Source organism: Oncorhynchus mykiss, chromosome 9, assembly GCF_013265735.2.
Source record: "Oncorhynchus mykiss isolate Arlee chromosome 9, USDA_OmykA_1.1, whole genome shotgun sequence".
Classification (NCBI taxonomy): Eukaryota; Metazoa; Chordata; class Actinopteri; order Salmoniformes; family Salmonidae; genus Oncorhynchus; species Oncorhynchus mykiss.
Window position 1 is genome coordinate 63,881,942 of NC_048573.1, and position 25,530 is coordinate 63,907,471.

General features: G+C 41.6%; 2 protein-coding genes across 5 annotated transcripts in view; both read right to left on the reverse strand.

Moving 5' to 3' along the window:
- Positions 1–17,438, reverse strand: part of LOC110532632 (cAMP-dependent protein kinase inhibitor gamma) — a 35,376-nt gene extending 17,938 nt beyond the window's left edge. The window contains exon 1 of the mRNA XM_021616700.2: positions 17,237–17,438. The gene's annotated coding sequence lies outside the window, so the exon portion shown is untranslated. The remainder of the gene's footprint in view (positions 1–17,236) is intronic.
- A 2,668-nt stretch (positions 17,439–20,106) lies between these two features.
- LOC110532633 (alpha-tocopherol transfer protein-like) lies at positions 20,107–24,246 on the reverse strand. Of its 4 annotated transcripts, none has more exons than XM_036988646.1 (7): positions 24,159–24,246; positions 23,793–23,896; positions 23,390–23,675; positions 22,931–23,112; positions 22,313–22,506; positions 22,008–22,118; positions 20,107–21,729 (listed from the first exon to the last, which is right to left on the reverse strand). In XM_036988646.1, exons 2-7 carry the CDS (start codon positions 23,821–23,823, stop codon positions 21,445–21,447), a joined length of 1,089 nt encoding a protein of 362 aa, XP_036844541.1. In that variant the 5' UTR covers positions 23,824–23,896; positions 24,159–24,246; the 3' UTR covers positions 20,107–21,444. The 4 variants fall into 4 exon arrangements, with proteins under 4 accessions (XP_036844541.1, XP_021472379.1, XP_021472378.1 ...); XM_021616703.2 differs by having other exon boundaries at positions 20,108–21,729; positions 23,802–23,896; XM_021616704.2 differs by lacking the exon at positions 23,793–23,896 and having other exon boundaries at positions 24,163–24,237.
- Between the last annotated feature and the right edge of the window lie 1,284 nt (positions 24,247–25,530).

The window sequence follows — 25,530 nt, forward strand, 5'->3', positions numbered from 1 at the left end:
CCCAAAAACATCACTGCTCTAGAGGAGATCTGCATGGAGGAATGGGCCAAAATACCAGCAACAGTGTGTGAAAACCTTGTGAAGACTTACAGAAAACATTTGACCTCTGTCATTGCCAACAAAGGGTATATAACAAAGTATTGAGATAAAATTTTGTTATTGACCAAATACTTATTTTCCACCATAATTTGCAAATAAATTCATTAAAATTCCTACAATGTGATTTTCTGGATTTTTTTTCTCATTTTGTCTGTCATAGTTGAAGTGTACCTATGATGAAAATTACAGGCATCTCATATTTTTAAGTGGGAGAACTTGCACAATTGGTGGCTGACTAAATACTTTTTTGCCCCACTGTACATGTCATCTACGCACACATAGCAAATGGAATACGCTTTTCCCATGGTTCATTTTCATGACAGCCAGGTAGGCTATACTCCTGTTGTAAAGATAAGCAATGTGCATTATATTAGGAAAGTTGAGAAATAAATGTAGTAGGCCTAGCCTATAGAAATGTTTTAAGAGGCAATCACTCTGTTCTCATGCAATTGCATAGCCTATAGAAGTGTTGCACATGAGCTCATGTGCTCCCATTAAGTGTTTGATTAGATTTGACACATTGATGTCAGAGTGATTAGAGGGACAACAGTCCTGAGTACCACAGTTAGAAAGTTTGGTAGGATACTAATGACCATCAGCAGCATCAGAGCTTGGAGATGCCTAATTACCGAGACTAAACATTCAGTGTGGCAGTAATACGGTACCCGTAAAAGCCCTAACTGTGGCTAAATAAGGCAATCAGGAACAGGGTCTTGTTTTTTCCTTTACATCTTTAGATGACTAAAAACACCCTGCTACATACAGTTGAAGTCAGAAGTTTACATACACCTTAGCCAAATACATTTAAACTCAGTTTCACAATTCATGACATTTAATCCTAGTAAAAATTCCCTGTTTTAGGTCAGTTAGGATTATCACTTTACTTTAAGAATGTAAAATGTCAGAATAATAGTAGAGAGTATGATTTATTTCAGCTTTTATTTCTTTCATCACATTCCCAGTGGGTCAGAAGTTTACATACACTCAATTAGTATTTGGTAGCATTGCCTTTAAATTGTTAAACTTGGGTCAAACGTTTTGTGAAGCCTTCCACAAGCTTCCCACAATAAGTTGGGTGAATTTTGGCCCATTCCTCCTGACAGAGCTGGTGTAACTGAGTCAGGTTTGCTCGCATACGCTTTTTCAGTTCCGCCCACAAATATTCTATAGTATTGAGGTCAGGGTTTTGTGATGGCCACTCCAATACCATGACTTTGTTGTCCTTAAGCCATTTTGCCACAACTTTGGAAGTATGCTTGGGGTCATTGTCCATTTGGAATACCCATTTGCGACCAAGCTTTAACTTCCTGACTGATGTCTTGAGATGTGTCAATATATCCACATAATTTTCCTCCCTCATGATGCCATCTATTTTGTGAAGTGCACCAGTCCCTCCTGTAGCAAAGCACCCCCACAACATGATGCTGCCACCCCGTGCTTCACGGTTGGGATGTTGTTCTTCAGCTTGCAAGCATCCCCCTTCTTCCTCCAAACATAACGATGGTCATTATGGCCAGACAGTTCAATTTTTGTTTCATCGACCAGAGGACATTTCTCCGAAAAGTACGAACTTTGTCCCCATGTGCAGTTGCAAACCGTAGTTTGGCTTTTTTAATGGCGGTTTTGGAGCAGTGTCTTCTTCCTTGCTGAGCGGCCTTTCAGGTTATGGCGATGTAATCAACAGAACCTGAAAGGCTGCTCAGCAAGCGGCAACAAATCTGCCCAATAAGCTAAATCACTTTCCATACACTCAATCCTTGACACGCCCACACTCCGATCACCATATTGGGCTGCAGCCAACCATACTCAGGAATCACACCTGTGTGGAAGCACCTGCTTTCAATATACTTTGAATCCCTCATTTACTCAAATGTTTCCTTTATTTTTGCCAGTTACTGTACCTGTAGAGATCTACAGTCCAGATACGTCTCTATAGAGCCAAGCATAATTCTAATAATTCTAATTAATTCTAATTCAGCATAATTCTATTTCTCCTCCTTTCCCTGGGAATTATTGTAGAGGTGTCTACTTCCATGTCTGACGCTGGCTTGCCAAGCTGCAATCCCACACAGCTGCATCGTTGCCTAAACATTGTGCTCTCCCACAAATCTACCAGGATGTGGATGCAGGGGTCCTGTGATTCAATTTGCTGAGTCGAAAATGAGAAGAGTTGAAGTAAAAGCACAACATTCCCCATTAGTAGCTAGCTTTAAAAATCAGCAGACTTGGGTAATCATTATGGTTTGCAGAGGCTGGTGGGAGGAACTATAGGAAAACAGGCTAATTGAAATAGCTGGAACAGAATTAATGGAACTGAGTCAAACATGTGGTTTCCAAATATGGTATAAATAATGAAACCAGCTCTGCACTAATTCAGGGTTGGGTAAATTACTTAATTAAATCTGTTACGATTACTAGTTACCTGTTCAAAATTATAATCAGTAACGTAACTTTTGGATTACCCAAACTCAGTAACTAATCGGATTACCTTCCCCTTAAAAAGGCCCAGTGCAGTCCAAAACGTCTTTTTTTTCCTGTGTTTTATAAAGTATATATTTACACACTGAGGAAGGAATACTATGGTGAAATTGTGAAAATTATGATAATGTGATAAGAGCCGTTGGAAAACAATGCCTGAAATTTCAGCCTGTTTTGGTGGAATGGAGTTTGGCCTGCCGGGTGAATTGGTTAACTTCTTGGATATAGGGGGCGCTATTTTAATTTTTGGATGAAAAACGTTCCCATTTTAAACAAGATATTTTGTCACGAAAAGATGCTCGACTATGCATATAATTGACAGCTTTGGAAAGAAAACACTGATGTTTCCAAAACTGCAAAGATATTGTCTGTGAGTGCCATAGAACTGATGCTACAGGCGAAACCAAGATGACATTTCAAACAGGAAGTGCCCCAGATTTTGAAGGCGCTGTGTTTCAATGACTCCTTATATGGCTGTGAATGGGCCACGAATGAGCTTAGACTTTCTGTCATTTCCCCAAGGTGTCTGCAGCATTGTGACGTATTTGTAGGCATATCATTGGAAGATTGACCATAAGACACTACATTTACCAGGTGGTCGCTTGGTGTCCTCCGTCGCAATTATTGCGTAATCTCCAGCTGCAGTACTTTTCCGTTTGCTACTGAGGAGAAACCCAACTGCCACGAATGATTTATCATCGAATAGATATGTGAAAAAACCCTTGAGGATTGATTCTAAACAACGTTTGCCATGTTTCTGTCGATATTTCTGTCCATTTTGTTGTTCCCTGCCCTCAGACAGAAACTAAAACAAGAAGCTCCCGCGCTGAGGTCTGTTCAACGCTGGTCCGACCAATCTGATTCCACACTCCAAGACTGCTTCCATCACGTGGACTGGGATATGTTTCGTATTGCGTCAGACAACAACATTGACGAAAACGCTGATTCGGTGAGCGAGTTCATTAGAACGTGCGTTGAAGATGTTGTTCCCATAGCAACGATTAAAACATTCCCAAACCAGAAACCGTGGATTGATGGCAGCATTCGCATGAAACTGAAAGCCCGAACCACTGCTTTTAATCAGGGCAAGGTAACCGGAAACATGACCGAATACAAACAGTGTAACTAATCCCTCCGCAAGGCAATCAAACAAGCTAGTCAGTATAGAGACAAAGTAGAATCTCAATTCAACGGCTCAGACACAAGAGGTATGTGGCAGGGTCTACAGTCAATCACGGATTACAAAAAGAAAACCAGCCCAGTCACGGACCAGGATGTCTTGCTCCCAGGCAGACTAAATAACTTTTTTGCCCGCTTTGAGAACAATACAGTGCCACTGACACGGCCCGCAACTAAAACATGCAGACTCTCCTTCACTGCAGCCGACGTGAGGAAAACATTTAAACGTGTCAACCCTCGCAAGGCTGCAGGCCCAGACGGCATCCCCAGCCGCGCCCTCAGAGCATGCGCAGACCAGCTGGCTGGTGTGTTTACGGACATATTCAATCAATCCCTATCCCAGTCTGTTGTTCCCACATGCTTCAAGAGGTCCACCATTGTTCCTGTTCCCAAGAAAGCTAAGGTAACTGAGCTAAACGACTACCGCCCCGTAGCACTCACTTCCGTCATCATGAAGTGCTTTGAGAGACTAGTCAAGGACCATATCACCTCCACCCTACCTGACACCCTAGACCCACTCCAATTTGCTTACCGCCCAAATAGGTCCACAGACGATGCAATCTAAACCACACTGCACATTGCCCTAACCCATCTGGACAAGAGGAATACCTATGTGAGAATGCTGTTCATCGACTACAGCTCGGCATTTAACACCATAGTGCCCTCCAAGCTCGTCATCAAGCTCGAGACCCTGGGTCTCGACCCCGCCCTGTGCAACTGGGTACTGGACTTCCTGACGGACCACCCCCAGGTGGTGAGGGTAGGCAACAACATTTCCACCCCGCTGATCCTCAACACTGGGGCCCCACAAGGATGCGTTCTGAGCCCTCTCCTGTACTCCCTGTTCACCCACGACTGCGTGGCCATGCACGCCTCCAACTCAATCATCAAGTTTGCGGACGACACAACAGTGGTAGGCTTGATTACCAACAACGACGAGACGGCCTACAGTTCCTCGGCGTACACATCACAGACAAACTGAATTGGTCCACCCACACAGACAGCATCGTGAAGAAGGCGCAGCAGCGCCTCTTCAACCTCAGGAGGCTGAAGAAATTCGGCTTGTCACCAAAAGCACTCACAAACTTCTACAGATGCACAATCGAGAGCATCCTGTCGGGCTGTATCACCGCCTGGTACGGCAACTGCTCCGGCCACAACCGTAATGCTCTCCAGAGGGTAGTGAGGTCTGCACTACGCATCACCGGGGGCAAACTACCTGCCCTCCAGGACACCTACACCACCCGATGTCACAGGAAGGCCATAAAGATCATCAAGGACAACAACCACCCGAGCCACTGCCTGTTCACCCCGCTATCATCCAGAAGGCGAGGTCAGTACAGGTGCATCAAAGCTGGGACCGAGAGACTGAAAAACAGCTTCTATCTCAAGGACATCAGACTGTTAAACAGCCACCACTAACATTGAGTGGCTGCTGCCAACACACTGACTCAACTCCAGCCACTTTAATAATGGGAATTGATGGGAAATGATGTAAAATATATCACTAGCCACTTTAAAACAATGCTACCTAATATGTTTACATACCCTACATTATTCATCTCATATGTATATGTATATACTGTACTCTATATCATCTACTGCATCTTTATGTAATACATGTATCTCTAGCCACTTTAACTATGCCACTATGTTTACATACTCATCTCATATGTATATACTGCACTCAATACCATCTACTGTATCTTGCCTATGCCGCTCTGTACCATCACTCATTCATATATCTTTATGTACATATTCTTTATCCCCTTACACTTGTGTCTACAAGGTAGTAGTTTTGGAATTGTTAGCTAGATTACTTGTTGGTTATTACTGCATTGTCGGAACTCGAACAACAAGCATTTCGCTACACTCGCATTAACATCTGCTAACCATGTGTATGTGACAAATAACATTTGATTTGATTTGATTTTGATTTTAATTTGGGAAAAAGTTTGGCGTTGTTGTGACTGAATTTTCGGGTTTTTTTCTTAGCCAAACGTGATGAACAAAACGGAGCGATTTCTCCTACACAAATAATATTTTTGGAAAAAATGAACATTTGCTATCTAACTGAGAGTCTCCTCATTGAAAACATCCGAAGTTCTTCAAAGGTAAATTATTTTATTTGAATGCTTTTCTTGTTTTTGTGAATATGTTGCCTGCTAAAGGCTAGGCTTAATGCTATGCTAGGCTATCAATACTCTTACACAAATGCTTGTGTAGCTGTGGTTGAAAAGCATATTTTGAAAATCTGAGATGACAGTGTTGTTAACAAAAGGCTAAGCTTGTGAGTGAATATATTCCTTTCATTTGCGATTTTCATGAATAGTTAACATTGCATTATGGTAATGAGCTTGAGGCTATGATTACGCTCCCGGATACGGGATTGCTCGACGCTAGAGGTTACTAGACCAATAAGAATTTCCAAACCTCTGCCAATAACAGCTACTTTTTTATATTGTTTTACTCAAACCAATCCCAGACAGCCCTAGCAAAATTCTTGTTTGAGAAATTGTGCTTTGCTAAGAAGCTGTTTATTTTTGACCATTTTAATTGAAAACAATCACAGAGTCGTGACGTGACTATCATTGTGATGACTGTTATTCATTGAATAATTACCTACTATGTTTAATTATTACGCTATTAAATTAGTCATGTAACAGTTAACTTATTAGGAATTTAGGGCACCACGGGAAAAGTTTATTTAACGAGTTACCGTCTCCAGAATTAACTTAAAACAACAATAAATCCCTAGCGGACAAACACAATGACACTTGTTACACAAGATGGAGATTTAAAGAGAGCAAGAGAAAGACAAGCAAAACTTTGATATATTTGTAAACTACGCTTAGTTTAGCACTAATACCTTGCCCCGAACTGCCGTTCCTTTAGGTAAGAAGTAATGTAATGATGTATTTACACACAGAAGGTCTTCCTGGTGTATCTCTGTTGGGCCCTTTGATGGCCTTGTCTTTCATTCTCAGGTGTAAGTCTCTGATTGTCCACAAGAGGTCACAATGTCCTTAGTTGTCTGTGTACTTGCACTCGTTCTGGAAGAGGGGTCTCCAGAGGACAGCTAATCAGCCATGTCGATGATCCCAGAGTGGTGATGAAAGCAGTGTAGGACACGATGATTCGAGGAGAATACAGTGCCTTGCGAAAGTATTCGGCCCCCTTGAACTTTGCGACCTTTTGCCACATTTCAGGCTTCAAACATAAAGATATAAAACTGTATTTTTTTGTGAAGAATCAACAACAAGTGGGACACAATCATGAAGTGGAACGACATTTATTGGATATTTCAAACTTTTTTAACAAATCAAAAACTGAAAAATTGGGCGTGCAAAATTATTCAGCCCCTTTACTTTCATTGCAGCAAACTCTCTCCAGAAGTTCAGTGAGGATCTCTGAATGATCCAATGTTGACCTAAATGACTAATGATGATAAATACAATCCACCTGTGTGTAATCAAGTCTCCGTATAAATGCACCTGCACTGTGATAGTCTCAGAGGTCCGTTAAAAGCGCAGAGAGCATCATGAAGAACAAGGAACACACCAGGCAGGTCCGAGATACTGTTGTGAAGAAGTTTAAAGCCGGATTTGGATACAAAAATATTTCCCAAGCTTTAAACATCCCAAGGATGTTATTGATAATATTGAAATGGAAGGAGTATCAGACCACTGCAAATCTACCAAGACCTGGCCATCCCTCTAAACTTTCAGCTCATACAAGGAGAAGACTGATCAGAGATGCAGCCAAGAGGCCCATGATCACTCTGGATGGACTGCAGAGATCTACAGCTGAGGTGGGAGACTCTGTCCATAGGACAACAATCAGTCGTATATTGCACAAATCTGGCCTTTATGGAAGAGTGGCAAGAAGAAAGCCATTTCTTAAAGATATCCATAAAAAGTGTAGTTTAAAGTTTGCCACAAGCCACCTGGGAGACACACCAAACATGTGGAAGAAGGTGCTCTGGTCAGATTAAACCAAAATTGAACTTTTTGGCAACAATGCAAAACGTTATGTTTGGCGTCAAAGCAACACAGCTGAACACTGAACACACCATCCCCACTGTCAAACATGGTGGTGGCAGCATCATGGTTTGGGCCCGCTTTTCTTCAGCAGGGACAGGGAAGATGGTTAAAATTGATGGGAAGATGGATGGAGCCAAATACAGGACCATTCTGGAAGAAAACCTGATGGAGTCTGCAAAAGACCTGAGACTGAGACTTAATTAAATGAGTCGACTCTTCACATGGAATGATTTCACTGAACAACAAAAAGGGAATATTCCATTGCATCTCCTAAAAACATTTTCAACATACATCTGCAAAATGATAGAAACTAAAGTCTAGAAACTAAAGCTTTGGTTGTCTTTCTCTCAGGCTTCCATGTCTTCTCCCTGGACCTTCTCAATGTCCACCTCTTGAACATCAGACTTTGAGGCCTCATCTTCACTGTCACTTTCCAACCTTGAGGATGGCTCATTGTTAGGCTCAAAAATACTCAAATTTGCCTGGATGGCCACCAATTTTTCAACCCTTGTATTGGTCAGCCTATTGCATGCTTTGGTGTGTGTTCCCGGACCAGTTGCGTTCCGAGGCGGCTGATGTTGGTGGGATTTGGAGGATGATGGAGGCAACAGGGAAAGAGCCTCAGATCCACAAAGTCCCTTCCACCAGGTGGCAGATGAGATATGTTGGCATGACTGACATATTTCATCTCCATCCCAAAGCCCTTACTTGGAAGTGTACTTCACCAGACTGCCAAGAACCTTGCCCTCATCCAGGCCAAGGTGGCGAGACACAGTAGTGATGCCACCATAGGACTTGTTGATCTCTGCACCAGACAGGATGCTCTGACCAGCATACTTGGGGTCCAACATGTACGCTGCAGCGTGTATGGGCTTCAGGCAGAAGTCTTCACGCTTTTTGATGTATTTCAGAACGGCAGTTTCCTCTGCTTGGAGCAACAGTGAAGTGGGCAGGGCAGTACAGATTTCTTCTCTTACATCTGCAAGCAGAGTCCGAACATCAGACAGGATGGCATTGTCTCCCTCAATCCGTGCAATGGCTAATGCTATAGCTTTCAGGAGTTTCAGGTTGCTTACCACTCTCTCCCAAAATACATCACCCAGGAAGATACTCTTGATGGGGCTGTCCATATCAGCAGATTGTGATATGGCCATTTCTTGGAGAGACTCCTTTCCAGGAGACTGTCAAACATGATGACCACACCACCCCAACGGGTGTTGCTAGGCAGCTTCAATGTGGTGATCGTATTCTTCTCACTTTGCTCAGTGAGGTAGATTGCTGCTATAACTTGATGACCCTTACCTAACAGAACTAACCATTTCCTTGGCTCTCTTGTAGAGTATCCATTGTTTTCAGTGCCACGATGTCCTTGAGGAGCAGATTCAATGCACGAGCAGCACAGCCTATGGGTGTGATGTGAGGGTAGGACTCCTCCACTTTAGACCAAGCAGCCTTCATGTTCACAGCATAGTCGGTCATCAGTGCAAATACCTTCTGTGGTCCAAGGTCATTAACGGCCACCTTCAGCTCATCTGCAATGTAGAGACCAGTGTGTCTGTTGTCCTTTGTGTCTGTGCTCTTGTAGAATACTGGTTGAGGGGTGGAGATGTAGTTAATTATTCCATTCCCACGAACATTCAACCATCCATCAGAGATTATTGCAATACAGTCTGCTTTCTCTATGATTTGCTTGACCTTCACTTTAACTCTGTTGAACTCTGCATCCAGCAAATGAGTAGATAAAGCATGTCTGGTTGGAGGGGTGTATGCTGGGCGAAGAACATTTAGAAATGTCTTCCACTACACATTGCCTGTGAGCATGAGAGGTGAACCAGTTGCAGACACAGCTCGATCAAGACATAAAACACACTTTTCTGTAGGCTACTAGTTAAAAAAAATAAAATTGCATGTATGCCATATAAAATGTATTCACGCCACCCAGTATTATCATCAAAACTTACCAGAAAGCATGTAGTCCTTGGCTCAGACAGTGTAGTTGTGTGGGATCAACAGCATCTCATTAGTGTGCAAGATCTTGAGAATCAGCTGTAGATGTGATGGAAGAATGCACTATGCATGCAGAGGGTTACAATTCCATTGGGGATAGTTTAACCTAAATATGCCACCAGACCTAGAATTGCCTTGTGTATCCCACAAAGGTTCACCGTTATAAGCTAACTTTTTTAAAAGAATTTAAGCGATATTCCCAAAATACCCGATCTTAACTTCCCATGGAAAATGTACGGAAATTTAACAGATCGTTTCTAAACGTAACTGATTAGTTTGTTTTTTGTAATCGGATTTTATGTAACTGATTACATGCACTTGTTACTGTCACGTCCTGACCATAGAGAGCCTTTATTTTCTATGGTGGAATAGGTCAGGGCGTGACTGGGGAGGTTAGTCTAGTTTTTATTTTCTATGTGGGGTTCTAGGTTGTTTTTTCTATGTTGGTTTCGGTATGATTCCCAATTAGAGGCAGCTGGCTATCGTTGTCTTTAATTGGGGATCATACTTAAGTAGCATTTCTCCATCTGTGGGTTATGGGAGTGTATGTTTTGAGTTAGTGTTGTAGTCACGGTTTATTCGTTGTTGGTTTATTGTTTTGTCTTTGCTAAAGTTTCACTTCTTTAATAAATTGTATGGAACTCAACGTACGCTTCGCCTTGGTCCGTTAATTCTACAAACGACCGTGACAGTTACTCCCCAACCCTGAATGTAGTAAATTAAAATGATGGAGCAATTAAATCTGCGTTGCTAGTTGGTTACCCACACATGTTATTGAGATATTAACGTTATTCTAAGAGGGACTCAATCATACCCACTTATCCCTCATTCTTTTACATGTCCTTAATGACTAAGCCCACACAGTTATTTTGCTAAACCAATAAACATCTTGACTTACTAAAAAGCCAAAGTGAAGGGTAATATGAAAATCATATGGCGCACGACAAATTAAAGACAAGGAGTTAATTCGGATCAAAACTAATAAAATAATCTATGGTCTATGAGTGTGTATGCCTGCGTCTCTATAATATAATTGTGCATAAGTACTACTTTTCTTCCTGACAGTCACTTGGTCACAAGAAAGAAAGGGTGGTTGTGGTACTTAACTCTTTCCCAGCCAATGATGGAGCTAAAAATCAAATGTCCTATAGCCTAGTCTAACTACAGAGCATGGAACATGGTTAGGTCAGTGGAGTACTGAGTAGGTCACTACTGACAAAACACAGCCTGCAAATGTGTAAACACATCTCCCATAATTAGAGAGGTGTACATTAATAGTTATGAATGTACACACATGCTGGATATTTCTATAGATTGGAGATTGCCTCCAGCCTCCAGTATTTATGCTGCAGTAGTTTGTCGGGGGGGCTAGGGTCAGTTTGTTATATCTGGAGTACTTCTCCTGTCCTATCCGGTGTCCTGTACGACTTTAAGTTTGCTCTCTCTAATTCTGTTTTTCTCTCTCGGAGGACCTGAGCCCTAGGACCATGCCTCAGGACTACCTGACATGATGACTCCTTGCTGTCCCCAGTCCACCTGGCCGTGCTGCTGCTCCAGTTTCAACTGTTCTGCCTTATTATTATTGGACCATGCTGGTCATTTATGAACATTTGAACATCTTGGCCATGTTCTGTTATAATCTCCACCCAGCACAGCCAGAAGAGGCCACCCCACATAGCCTGGTTCCTCTCTAGGTTTCTTCCTAGGTTTTGTCCTTTTTAGGGAGTTTTTCCTAGCCACCGTGCTTCTACACCTGCATTGCTTGCTGTTTGGGGTTTTAGGCTGGGTTTCTGTACAGCACTTTGAGATATCAGCTGATGTACGAATGGCTATATAAATAAATTTGATTTGATATAGAGCAACCAAATGCTTTACACATTTTAGACTGAAGTCTGTGGGCACTATGCTTATAGTTCTGGATCGCTTCTCTCCGTCCAGTAACATATTTTGTATTGTGTAAGAAAGATAGTCCTGAATACTAGGGATGCACTGACGTGACATTTTTGGCCGATACCGATATCCAATATTCAAAATTTGAGAGGCCTTTTAAGCATTCTAGTACAGTTAAATAGTTAACACACACAGCGGTCTAAGGCACTGCATCTCAGTGCAAGAGGCGTCACTACAGTCCCTGGTTTGAATCCAGGCTGTCTCACATCCGGCCGTGATTGGGAGTCCCATAGGGCAGTGCACAATTGGTCCAGCACCGTCCGGATCTGGCAGTCATTGTAAATAAGAAGTTGTTCTTAAATTACTTGCCTAGATAAATAAGTCACACACACACACACACACATTATGTTGATAGCATTTACATGTCCCCATTACCAGTAAAACATCATAAAAACCTTTTCCACTTAATTGCTGTGCTGTTACATTGTTACTTTGTTCAGTCATTTAATTCTCAACCAGGATTTCCTTATACATGTCAAGCAGTGAAGTTTCAGCTGTCTGTCCATGGCCTCTCTTCCTTGGTGCGCACTGTCACTGTGTCCGTTTCCATCTTGTCCAGCTGTGTATTTTTTTTATTTTACCTTTAACTAGGCAAGTCAGTTAAAAACAAATTCTTATTTTCAATGACGGCTTAGGAACAGTAGGTTAACTGCCTGTTCAGGGGCAGAACGACAGATTTGTACCTTGTCAGCTCGAAGGGTTTGAACTTGCAACCTTCCAGTTACTAGTCCAACGCTTTAACCACTAGGCTACCCTGCCGTGTCCAGCTGTGTATGTAACATTTCATGTAAACCCTGTTTCTTGTCTGCGTAAAAGTAGCGGTCCTTGTACCTAGCACCGAGCATGGTGGCGACACTAAAGAGACTCAGAGAGAATGCCACAAATCGCTTGTTCACAGCCTCAAGTACTTAAATAAATTTAACCCCACGGTCTGCATTGGCAGTTTTGTCGAGCAGCCGTTTCAATGCCATGACAGAGGGTATCATGCCTGCTGCAGACGCAGTTGATAAGCTTATTTCGCAAGTTTTTTGAATGGCGCCAAGAGTGTTTTCATGTTGCCAAGTTAACGGTCAGCAGCGGTATGAGAACCAGCACATTCTTGAGCATGCAATACAGCTTCCCTCCATATGAAATCATTGCCTACCTGGTTAAATAAAGGTTAAATCAAATAAAAATCGACCCACTGTGCGGTCAGACTCAGCATGCTCATGGGGCTGACATCACTGGTCCAAATGTCAGTTGTGAAGCTAATAGCAGTGACGCTCATATGTACGTTTCAACAATACTGTAACTCCAGTAGGGCAACATCTGAAAAATAATGTGTACTGGGGCTTGACCAGCCGGCAAAAGCCAACGTCATCCACAACAGAGGACGGTTGATTGTCAAGGGCAATAAATTCCATTATCTTGGCATTAACGGGTTTTGCCTTTGAGTTGTATCGCTGAAATGTTCTTACTTTCAAATGACTGCTCGACTTTAACTAGTTGTTGGAAGTGTGCGCTTAGTATTTTTCTGTTTTTGTTCTGTGTAGCGGTGTTTTCGTGGCGTCATTACGTCATCTACCTACGTTATATTAGGTATGCACGTCAGCTTTGACATTGGTTTTGCATATCGGCGTTAAGCTAGATATCGGGCCGATGCCGATGTTGGCATTTTTAGCTAATATTGGCCGATTCTGATATGCTCACCGATATATCATGCATCCCTACTGAACACTCTTAATTGGTGGCAGGTAGCTGGCCAATGGTTGCTGGTTTGAATCCCCATGCCGAGTAGGTGAGAAATCTGTTGATGTGCCCTTGAGCAAGGCACTTAACCCTAATCGCTCCTGTAAGTTGCTCTGGATAAGCGCATCTACTAAAAGACAAATTGAATAGTATGACAGCTCTAGAGTCAGTGGCACAACACATCAGTAGGAGTTGGCAAGATAGCCCAACCAGATCTGGGACCAGACACAAAAAAATGTACTTCCTGAGGGAAGCAAGTAATAACTACAAGATGATAAAACAACCATACACAACTAACCCTTACAACTGACCCTTATCCCCAACCCAACAAAACATACATTTCACACTCGTCCAGAGTATTGTATTCAATCTTAATTTTTCCATTGCTAATAATGTTATTGGCCACTATCAACACAACAGCAGACATCCATTAGCTAAAGGGAAAGTTGGAGGAAGAGGAGAGTGATGCTGGTAGTGCCACTGCTGCACTGCAGATATACAGTACATGACCTCATTATTGTTGATCCATGAAGCCTTGAAGCTGCAATATGTAACTTTTTTGGTAGTTTTTTCCCCTCTTTTAGTTTGTGTTGTACACCAGCTTCAAACAGCTGAAAATACATTTTTGGTTATTGAAAATACAATTCACAGCGGTTTAGATGGTACAATGATTCTCTACTGAAATTAGCTGCACTATTAGAATTTTAGCAGCCAGGAAATGGCAGAGCGATTTCTGCATAGTGCACCTTTAAATAACTATCTGTATGATAAAAAAATGTTAAGTGTTTTTCGACCCTGGTCCTACAGGTGTGTGCAGGCTTATGTGCAAGCTCATATCAACTGATTCAGCTAATGGTATTGTTTGTCAGGTGTTTGTGCTGCCGGTCTTGAACAAAACCCTGAAAATACACATAGTATCCCTACAGGACCATCAGAAACATGTTGAGGGGTGTATACACTAGAAACCAAACCGATGACTACCTGAACTCAAATGTTCTGTTAAGTTAGTTTGCACTAAAGCAGGTATTCCCAAACTGAGGTACAAGTAGGGTAAACGCAATGTCGTTGGGGGTACGCCAAATAAAAATGATTCATATTTAAAAATATATGTTTTCCAATGGGGCTATACATTTGGTTGTTTTTTTTCTTCCCTGAGTAGCCTCGTTTCACTGGCAAAAATGTAATTAAGCCATCTAGTGTTCAGCGAAATAACGTCAAATACAGGTAGCCTAGTCAAATAAGTAACATCCAATCACATTAGCCATTACTCTCCATGGGAAACCTTCACTCTTGCCCAGACATTTAGAAACGAAACGACAATTTGAAAGATAAGCCACGGGAGTTTTTTGAACGAGAATAAAGACGGCTTTCGAGTAGTAAGACAAAAGCAACAGATACCATTAAGAAGGGGCTAGAAGTGTCATATATGGTGAGCTACCTAGTGGCTAGACAGGCAAGCCCCATACTATTGTGGAGGACTTAATTCTTCCTGCTGCCGCAGATATGGTTGGGACCATGCTGGGGGAAATGGACAAAAAAACTATACAGACAATGCCTTCCTCAAACAACACTGTCCCACGACACATCAGTGACATGGCAGGAGATGTTTTGAAACAATTACTGCTTTGCATACAAGCCAGTGAATTCTATGCATTACAGCTGGATGAGTCAACAGACGGCCTGGTAAGGCTCCTGGTATATGTCTGTTACGTTTATGGGGGGTCAATTAAGGAAGACATCCTCTTCTGCAAACCACTGGAATCCAGGACAACAGGAGAGGATAAAGTACTGGACGGACAGCTTTGTGATGTCAAAAGGACTTTGGTGGTTAAGATGTGTTGGTATCTGAACTGATGGCGCAAAAGCCATGGCAGGGAGACATAGTGGAGTGGTAATACGCCTGCAAGCAGTTGCTCCTGATGCCGTTTGGGTACACTGCAGCATCTACTGAGAGGCTCTTACTGCCAAGCGAATGCCTGACAGCTTGAAATATGTTTTGGATACTACAGTGAAAATGGTTAACTTTGTTAAAGCAAGGCCCCTGAACTCTTGTGTAACTTCTGCATTATGCAATGACATGGGCAGCGACCATGTAACGCTGTGACGCTAGTTATCAAGGGGGAAAGTATTGACACTTTTTTTTAATTGAGAGTAAAGTTCTTTACTGACCATAATTTTCACTTGTCTGACCGCTTGCATGATGACGAGTTTCTCACACGACTGGCCTTATCTGGATTATGTTTTTTCTCACCCGAATGATCTGAATCCAGGATTACATGGACTCTCCACAACTATATTCAATGTGCAGGATAGACTTGAGGCTATGATTAAGAAGTTGGAGATCTTTTCTGTCTGCATTAACAAGGACAACACACAGGTCTTTCCATCATTCTATGATTTTTTGTGTGAAAATGATCTCAAACTTACGGACAATGTCAAATGTGATAGAGCGAAGCACCGGAGTGAGATAGGTGCACAATTTCGCAGGTACTTTCCCGAAACGGACAGAACAAACTGGATTTGTTATCCCTTTCATGCCCTGCCTCCAGTCCACTTACTGATATCTGAACAAGAGAGCCTCATCTAAATTGCAACAAGCGGTTCTGTGAAAATTGTATTTAATCAGAAGCCACTGCCAGATTTCTGGATTGGCCTGCGCTCAGTGTCTCCTGCATTGGCAAATTGCACTGTTAAGACACTGATGCCCTTTGCAACCACGTACCTGTGTGAGAGTGGTTTCTCAGCCCTTACTAGCATGAAAACTAAATACAGGCACAGACTGTGTGGATATGCCCAAAAACGTGTCAATACTCTCTCCAATACAGCCCAACATTGCTGAGTTATGTGCATCCTTTCAAGCACACCATTCACATTAACCTCTGGTGAGTTATTCACAATTTTCAATGAACAAATAAGGTTTTACATGTAAGATGGTAAAATAAAGAGCAAAATTGATTTATTATTATTTGTGCCCTGGTCCTCTAAGATCTCTGTCACTTCCCATGAGCCGGGTTATGACACAAACTCACACTCATTCTTATGTTTAATAAATGTATAGTGTGTGTGGCAGGCTTAAAATGACAATAAACAACATTTGAGAGTACGCAGCTGAAGGTTGAATGTTAAGGGGGTACAGGACTATAAAAAGTTGAGGAACAACTGCTATAGCCTACACCTAGCCTCTAGCCTACACCTATCCTACAGACTACAGCTATCCTTACTGACCTTCAACAATTAAGTTAACGGGTATTTGTTGAAATCCCTCTGTCAAGACCATTATAAAAGGCATAAGAAAATGTGATTTTTAAAAAAATTAGAGTATTTGGTTATTTCACAAGATCAGTTGATTTGTTCTGCTAAGTGCGATAATTAGCTGAACTTGTCTAGGGCTATCTGTTGATACGCAAAACTGAAAAGGTTGAAAAAAACGTGGAAGATGGTGTTAAAATATTGGAGTAGTCCAATTTGTCCCAATTTCACATTCAAATCGCCCAGAATAGAGGATAGGCAGTAGCCTATATTCCACCAGACGAGACCACCTACATTGTTCAAGTATATATAGGCATTCCACTGAGTAAATAACAAAATAAAACGTCCCTCAAGTGCCTAATGTTGGCAAGTTTGACGAACACACGACCTGCATCAAAATCAGAACAAATTCCTCGTAACCAAATGTGCATCAGCCGAGGTTGCGCGGCAACAGTCATTTTCACATAAACATTGTTATAGTGTAACAAAAAGACATGACTAACCTTGATTCGGTAGCCTTAATTATCCACTTGATACAATCGGATCAAACACCAATTCAGTTTCCGGGCCCTTCTGCAACACGTAATGTAAATCTTACAGCGATGAAGTCTCATAAAGCGGGAATGTTTCTCTGGCAACCTCCCGAAACAATGAGGGAAGGTTAGGTCTTCAAACAGCTGTTTCCAAAATGGAGTTAGCCATTCCACAGCCAATCAGACATCGTCTTGTGATCCAGGCTCACATTTCACTCACGCTGAAACTCTTCATAACTTCAAATATGAAAACGAATAGAATGTGACAAAATTAAGCTTTCGACTAGGCCTAATTCTCAAGTCGCATAAAGCCTAAACGACAGCCAACTGGGCAATCTGGGAATTGACTAAAATATAGTGTTGTGTTCTATTCTACACAATGAAACCATCCTCTGTACTGGACATGTAGGCCTAGGGTTTTGCAAAACAAACATCTGAATTTGAAATGTGTTTATTAATCTATTGATCAATGGACGCCTACTCTAAAATATGAAGAGACTGCAGACATGCTTAGACATCTTAGAGAAATAAATTGATTAGCTTATTACAATATAACATTGTGGAATGTAACTTAATGACAAAATATATATTTTTTAAACAATTTGGCCTTTCATAAAATGAAGAAAATATAAACTCATGAGTATACAACACATTATGAACACCTGTTTCCATGACATTGAATGACCAGGTGAAAGCTATGATCCCTTATTGATGTCACTTGTTAAATCCACTTCAATCAGTGTAGATGAAGGGAAGGAGACAGGTTAAAGAAGGAACTCAATATTAGGAAGGTGTTCCTAATGTTTGGTATACTCTTTGTCTATTGAGTGAGTTCATCTGCACAATATAACCTAACCTCTAAATGGTCCATGGTAATAATAAAATATTTGGCACAATGACATAGCTCCAGTGTTGCTGGGTGGGTATCCCCATAGCTGGCTTCTGTACCCTGGGTTGAGATTGTAACTGGTAAAACAAAACCTTATGGACCAGTTTCCAGATCACAGCATAGGCAATTTCAATGGCGAATTTCCATTGAACGTGCTTTTTAGTCTAGGACTAGGGTTAATCTGTGTCCAGGAAACCTGCCCTAAGTGTTGTTAATGCAAATAAAACACAAAGTAGCTGTATCTATCTGTAATGTTACATATCAAAATAGTCTGTGGATTCAAACTTGTCTAGAACAATGCATAAACATGGCCATTTCATCTACATACTAGCTATTAAATGTAAAAAATGTTCATGTTAAGTTGAGCTATGTTAACTTTAATGTAATACTAGTTAGTACTTTTATATCATACAACTATCCACAATTTACAATGCTAGTGGTGGAAATCAAATCAGCATGAGTGACAACTGATCATATTAATACTAATTTAACTAGTCCTGAACAAATGTGCATCAATATTGCTTTGGTGTCACTGTCATTTAGGTACACTACCATTCAAAAGTTTGGGGTCACTTAGAAATGTCCTCGTTTTTGAAAAGCACATTTTTTTTGTCAATTAAAATAACATCAAGTTGATCAGAAATACAGTGTAGACATTGTTATTGTTGTAAATTACTATTGTAGCTGGAAATGGCTGACTTTCAATGGAATATCTTCATAGGTGTACAGAGGCCCATTATCAGCAACCATCACTCCTGTGTTCCAATGACACGTTGTGTTAGCTAATCCAAGTTTATCATTTTCAAAAGCTAATTTATCATTAGAAAACCATTTTTCAATTATGTTAGCACAGCTGAAAACTGTTCTGATTAAAGAAGCAATAAAACTGGCTGCCTTTAGACTAGTTGAGTGTCTGGAGCATCAGCACATTTATGGGTTCAATTAAAGGCTCAAAATGGCCAGAGTTTCTTCTGAAACTCGTCAGTCTATTCTTGTTCTGAGAAATGAAGGCTATTCCATGCAAGAAATTGCCCAGAACCTAAAGATCTCATACAACGCTGTGTACTACTCACAGAACAGCGCAAACTGTCACTAACCAGAATAGAAAGAGGAGTGGGAGGCCCCGGTGCACAACTGAGCAAGAGGACAAGTACAATCGTGTCTAGTTTGAGAAACAGAGTCCTCAACTGGCAGCTTCATTAAATAGTACCCGCAAAACACCAGTCTCAACATCAACAGTGAAGAGGCAACTCAAGGATGCTGGCCTTCTAGGCAGAGTTGCAAAGAAAAAGCCAAATATCAGACTGGCCAATAAAAAGAAAAGATGGGGAAAAAGAACACACACACTGGACAGAGAAACTCTGCCCTGAAAGCCAGCATCCTAGAGTCGCCTCTTCACTGTTGATGTTGAGACTGGTGTTTTACGGATAATATTTAATGAACTTTCTCAAACTAGACACTAATGTACTTGTCCTCTTGCTCAGTTGTGCACCGGGGCCTCCCACTCTTTCTATACTGGTTAGAGTCAGTTTGCTCTGTTCTGTGAGTAGTTCACAGCGTTGTATGAGATCTTTAGTTTCTGGGCAATTTCTTGCATGGAATAGCCTTCATTTCTCAGAACAAGAATAGACTGACGAGTTTCAGAAGAAAGTTCTTTGTTACTGGCCATTTTGAGCCTGTAATTGAACCCACAAATGCTGATGCTTTAGATACTCAACCTGTCTAAAGACCCGTTTTATTGCTTCCTTAATCAGAACAGATTTCAGCTGTGCTAACATAATTGCAAAAGGGTTTTCTAAAGATCAATTAGCCTTTTAAAATGATACACTTGGATTAGCTAACAACATGCCACTGGAACACAGGAGTGATGGTTGCTGATAATGGGCCTCTGTACACCTATGTAGATATTCCCTTTTTTTAATATTTTTTTTAAATCAACCGTTTCCAGCTACAATAGTAATTTACAACATTAACGTCTACACTGTATTTCTGATCAATTTGATATTATTTTAATGGAAAAAGTGTTTCTTTCAAAAACAAAGACATTTCAAAGTGACCTCAAACTTTTGAATGGTAATGTGGGTACACTGCCATGTAGGTACACTTTAGGCTTTGGCGCTCAGTAACTCAGACATTACAGGTCTTGAGTGGTTCAGGAAGAGCATGGCGCCAGCAAAGGCAAGTTCATGGGTTTCAATTCCTGCTGGAATTACATACACATGCTATAATTGTACGCTATCCACTCACTGCACTGTACGTTGCTTTGGATAAAAGTGGCATACTTGTATGATTACATACAAATTAAACCCCATTCATAACCCCTTGCATATCTATCATTATCAAAAATAGATTAAGGCAAAGTATGTGTCCTGTAACTACATGGTGTTTGAATATCACCTTGCCGATGAAGAGCCTTGGTACGTGTATTCTGTAACTACATGGTGTTTGAATATCACCTTGCCGATGAAGAGCCTCGGTACGTGTATTCTGTAACTACATGGTGTTTGAATATCACCATGCCGATGAAGAGCCTCGGTACGTGTATTCTGTAACTACATGGTGTTTGAATATCACCATGCCGATGAAGAGCCTCGGTACGTGTATTCTGTAACTACATGGTGTTTGAATATCACCATGCCGATGAAGAGCCTCAGTACATGTATTCTGAGAAATTAAGGAGAAAGTGGAAGTGAGTGGCATTTCAAATGGGCACAGTCGAACGTCTTCCTCTATGGGAAATAAATCTTACAATGGAAATCAGAGCCATTTTAAAACTGAGAGGCACAAACTACTAAATAAGTAAACATGCATTAGCAGCTCCTGTAAAGCTTCCTTACCAGAACCTAAAGTTGCCTTATGCTTGGCCAATGTGGAGTGTAGTAGGCCCCATATTCATTTTGATCTCAAAGGTAAAAACGGATCCTGTATCAGCACTCCTACTCTTGAGACGCTTTTTGAATATGGGCCCAGACACCTCTTTAGCTCTTCCTGTAGTGATTTCTACTAAATCACTTTTGCTGCATTTATACAGGCAGCCTTATTCTGATTGGTCAAAAGACCAATTAGTGAAAAACAATCAGATCTAAAAAATATCTGATGTGATTGGTCAAAAGAACAATTAGTGGAAAAAAATCAACAGTGGTGTCCTCAGTCTGGTCCCAGATCTAGTTATGTTTTACCAACTATGGTCAATGTCACATCAATGACCATAGGAGTTGGCAAGACAGCACAAACACATCTGGGACCAGGCTAGTGTCCTCATAGTAGCGAGAGGTGGTGGTGGTCATTATCAGTAACAGTAGTAGAGCTGAGAGCGTAGCCCTCTGAAGGTGTCGTCATCCCTGGCACCACCACCAGGCTGCTCCCCTTCAAACAGCATGGAGTCTGGGAGGACTACGCCCTCTAGAGGATCTGGCTGGCAGAACTCCACTATAAACTCCTCCTCAGAGTCCAGTAATGTCTTTGCCCAGGCTGACATGTCAAGGTGTCTGGCCACTCCACCATACTCCTCTGGCAGGACGGATTGAGGAATTTTGCGGTGCAGAGAGCGCAGGTCTGACCCGTGGAGAACGTACTGTATGAAAAAATAAGGGAATTATGTTAGGCTGATGTCACACAATCACAAAGGATCCTACAGTACTTCAAGAGGGCTTCTGCCACATGTTCATTTGATTAGGTTTATTCATAATGGCTTTAAAACACTTTGGAAATCACTGAAATCATATCACAACTGTTATACGAGATAAATGTAATCTGAATGCAGTGATCAAATTAACAGGTTACCATGTACAGAAAAAGGAGGATATGTAGAAAGACTCCATATTATGTAAAAGACAAAGAAATGAAACTCACCCTCTCTGCCATCTTCTCCTTCAGGAAAGGCTTAATTATTGCAAAGATCCCTTTGAAAATCCGGGGCTCATTTATGATGTTAACAGCCTTGATTCTTATTGGGAAGCTATCCTGAAATCCAACATTAAAATGTCTGTTATTGACAGAAGACACAAGCCATATCTCGAGGGTGTTCTGTTTTCAACAAAACATATTTGATAAGATACATATTCTAGATAGACCTCAGTGTATTTTGATCCTGCTGTCATGGGTGACAATCTCAAAACTTAAATAACAGAACAATAACAAGGTCTTTGATGGCTTACCTGAAGGATGCTGACAACCTTCTTGGCCAGGAACGGGCCCGGATTGGATGCCTGGGACAAGCCCACCCCAGTGTAGTCTGCTAAGATGACGATCCCATTCACCTGAGTCTCCTCTGGCTGAATCAGCTTCTCCAGAGTCAGGTAAATGGCCCGGATGTTGTCCTCAAATGGATAGTCATTTGCTTTCCATTTTCCTGTTGTAAAATAACGTATATTTAGTAACTCTGAAAAAGGCCAAGCATAGGACAATCTGAATCCGTTTTAGCAAGGCTATTATCGGACATGTTTTCAAGATGTAAAAAATTATAGAGGTTTATGGGCAGCTATTAGCACCTATGTCATGCATTATACATAGGTCATAAGGGATAGTAAGTAAATGCACTTATAATGCCGGTTTGGGTAAAGCAGACAACCAATTTCCGTCTTGTATGAATTAATAAAGTATTCTATTATATGAAGAGGGTGTTCATATAAAGTATAATTCTATTCTTCTATGAAGACAGTGTTCATATAAAGTATTTCCAAATAAAGATCAAAAAATGAGTTAGAGCACTTCTAGGACATAAAACCCTTCTAGGACATAAAAGAACAGTAGATAGTGTGAGCTAACACACTGACCAGGTCTGAGACAGAGGATGTAGCATCCATTAAGGTCCGGATGGGGCAGAACAGTCAGGAAGCCCAGGTCTAACACATGTTTGACCGTGGAGGGCTTCAGGTCCTGGAAGACCTCGGGCCAGGCCCGCCGGCTGGTGTGGTAGTTGAGGAGCAGCTGCATGGCACGGTCATAGTCAAACTTCCTGTTGGATGGACAAGGAGACGGGACAGGTCATCATTATGTAAGCTTCAAGATAGAACATCTTCAATAAGATGACACCAGTGCCCTTATTCATAAAGTGCCTTAGAGTATAAGTGCTGATATAGGATCAGCTTTGCCATTCAAATCATAATAATATGATTTTATGGACAGGGGGACCTGATCCTAGATCAGACCTACTGTGAGACGCTTAAGGCCAGTTTCCTGGATCATTGTACAGATAGCATTATGGTTAGTTACTGTAGTGCATCATGCTTTACCTGGCCCGTAGGAAGCGCAGGAGAAAGGCATCGTCCAGCCTGGTCCGGAGGTTAGGCTGCTCCTTCAGCACCATGTCCCTCAGGGCCTGTGCGTCTCTCAGCCTCCACTCTGGCTTCTCCTGTAGCTCCTCCCGGGCCTTGGCCACCAGCTCAGGAGTCAGAGTGCAGGAGTAGACGGGCGGGGGAGGGCCAGGGAACCAGTGACCAGCCGCTGGTTGTTCCAGAGATGGAGACCCAAGATCAATGTGCCTCATGGGCTCACTTTCTTCAGACATCATTTTGGCCACTAAATTTGTATGAATACCACATAAATGTCGGGATTAAACAACACAGCAGAAATATTCGTGGTACAAAAAAATGGATTGGAGAGCATCACAAGACCGTAGAAGGATGTGCGAAATACCACAATTACCACTAGACATCGCTGAGGTCATCAGCAATTAGTCATACACTGTAGCCACACAATTGACTGTATTCTCTAGTCTAGCAGACAGCAGCAGCAGTGACCTAAACAAAATACATATATTGAAAACATTGCCTTGTAAACATTTATACATTTCTCATAATTGCTGATTTTGACAGCGCTGCACTCGTGAAGCTGAGGCTAGCTGCACGCCACTGCGGCTTCAGAATACCAGCCAATGGAATTAGTATTTCCAGGGTCGATTTTTTTTTGTAATATATCATAATTCCATGTCGATTTTCTGAACGTTTTATCAAGACAAATGCTTGCTAATTCAAAACAGAACCTGTTAACAAAAAAACCAACCTGCCTGGAGCAATCCGCGGACAGTTCCGGGTGGTGCGACATTTCTTCTCTCGTTGGAGAGTGTGATGAGCTGCGTCACTCTTCTTCTTCTTCTATGGTTATATTGGCAATTGCAGAATTGAATCTGCATCCCGCATTCTACTGTTCAGAATGGAAACAAGACTCCACCAAAAACAGACTCCCCCAAATATTTTTTTATAACGACCAAATTACCACATTTTTTTAAAACCAAATCAAACAGCCTTAATGTTAAAATAAAGGAACACATCTGATCCTTACACAGGCTGAAGGGGAGACTAAGCTGCAGGATTTACTACATTGTAACAACAAATCATCATCAAAACTCACTTAATTCTATTTAGATGGTGATTTTGGTAGCCTACTACTGTAATGAATCTCTTGGTTTGTCTTTTGTGTGATATATCCACAGCTAAATATGCTATTAGGAATTGTGTTGGCTTTAGTTTTATTTATTTTCAATTAGCATTCATGCATTTATGTGTATTAAATAAAAAATATAATTTATGATAAATTTGATATTTCATCCTCGTCAGCCCGTCAGCCTAAAACTGTTAACCTAAGCCTACTATAATGTGAAGTTAAATCCAGGTTTTATACGCACATTGTATCCAATAGATGGTGCAATTGCACCACAGACTTCAGATGATAGGTTTACACCCGACACCAGGGACAGGCAACTTGGCCTACACCCCTAGTGTAGGTTTTAGGCCTATCATTCACTTTTCATCGGAGTGGATTGGTCCCCGTTGCTGACAGGTGTATAAAATTGAGCACACAGCCATGCAATCTCCATAGACAAACATTGGCAGTTGAATGGCCCATACTGAAGAGCTTAGTGACTTTCAACGTGGCACCATCACAGGATGCAACCTTTCTAACAAGTCAGTTTGTCAAATTTCTGCCCTGCTAGGTCTGACCACGGTCAACTGTAAGGGCTGTTATTGTGAAGTGGAAATGGCTAAGAGCAACATCGGCTCAGCCGCGAAGTGGTAGGACACATAAGCTAACAGAACAGGATCACCGAGTGCTGAAGCGCGTAGCGTGTAAAAATCGTCTGTCCTCGGTTGCAACACTTACTACTGAGTTCCAAACTACCTGTGGAAGCAATGTCAGCACAAGAACTGTTCGTCGGGAGCTTCATGAAATAGGAGCTTCATGAAACAAGCCTAAGATCACCATGCGCAATGCCATACGTTGGCTGGAGTGGTGTAAAGCTCACTGCCATTGGACTCTGGAGCAGCAGAAACCTGTTCTCATGAGTGATGAAGCATGCTTCTCCATCTGGCAATCCGACTGATGAATCTGAGTTTGGCGGATGCCAGGAGAACGCTACCGGCCCTGATACATAGTG

Coding starts and splice junctions, on each gene's coding strand:
- LOC110532633 (XM_036988646.1), bottom strand. CDS start 23,823: ATGACCTCAGCGATGTCTAGTGGTAATTGTG. Junction 22,507..22,930: donor CATCCTCTGTCTCAGACCTG/GTCAGTGTGTTA, acceptor ATTTTACAACAG/GAAAATGGAAAGCAAATGAC. Junction 22,119..22,312: donor AGGTTGTCAGCATCCTTCAG/GTAAGCCATCAA, acceptor GTTGGATTTCAG/GATAGCTTCCCAATAAGAAT.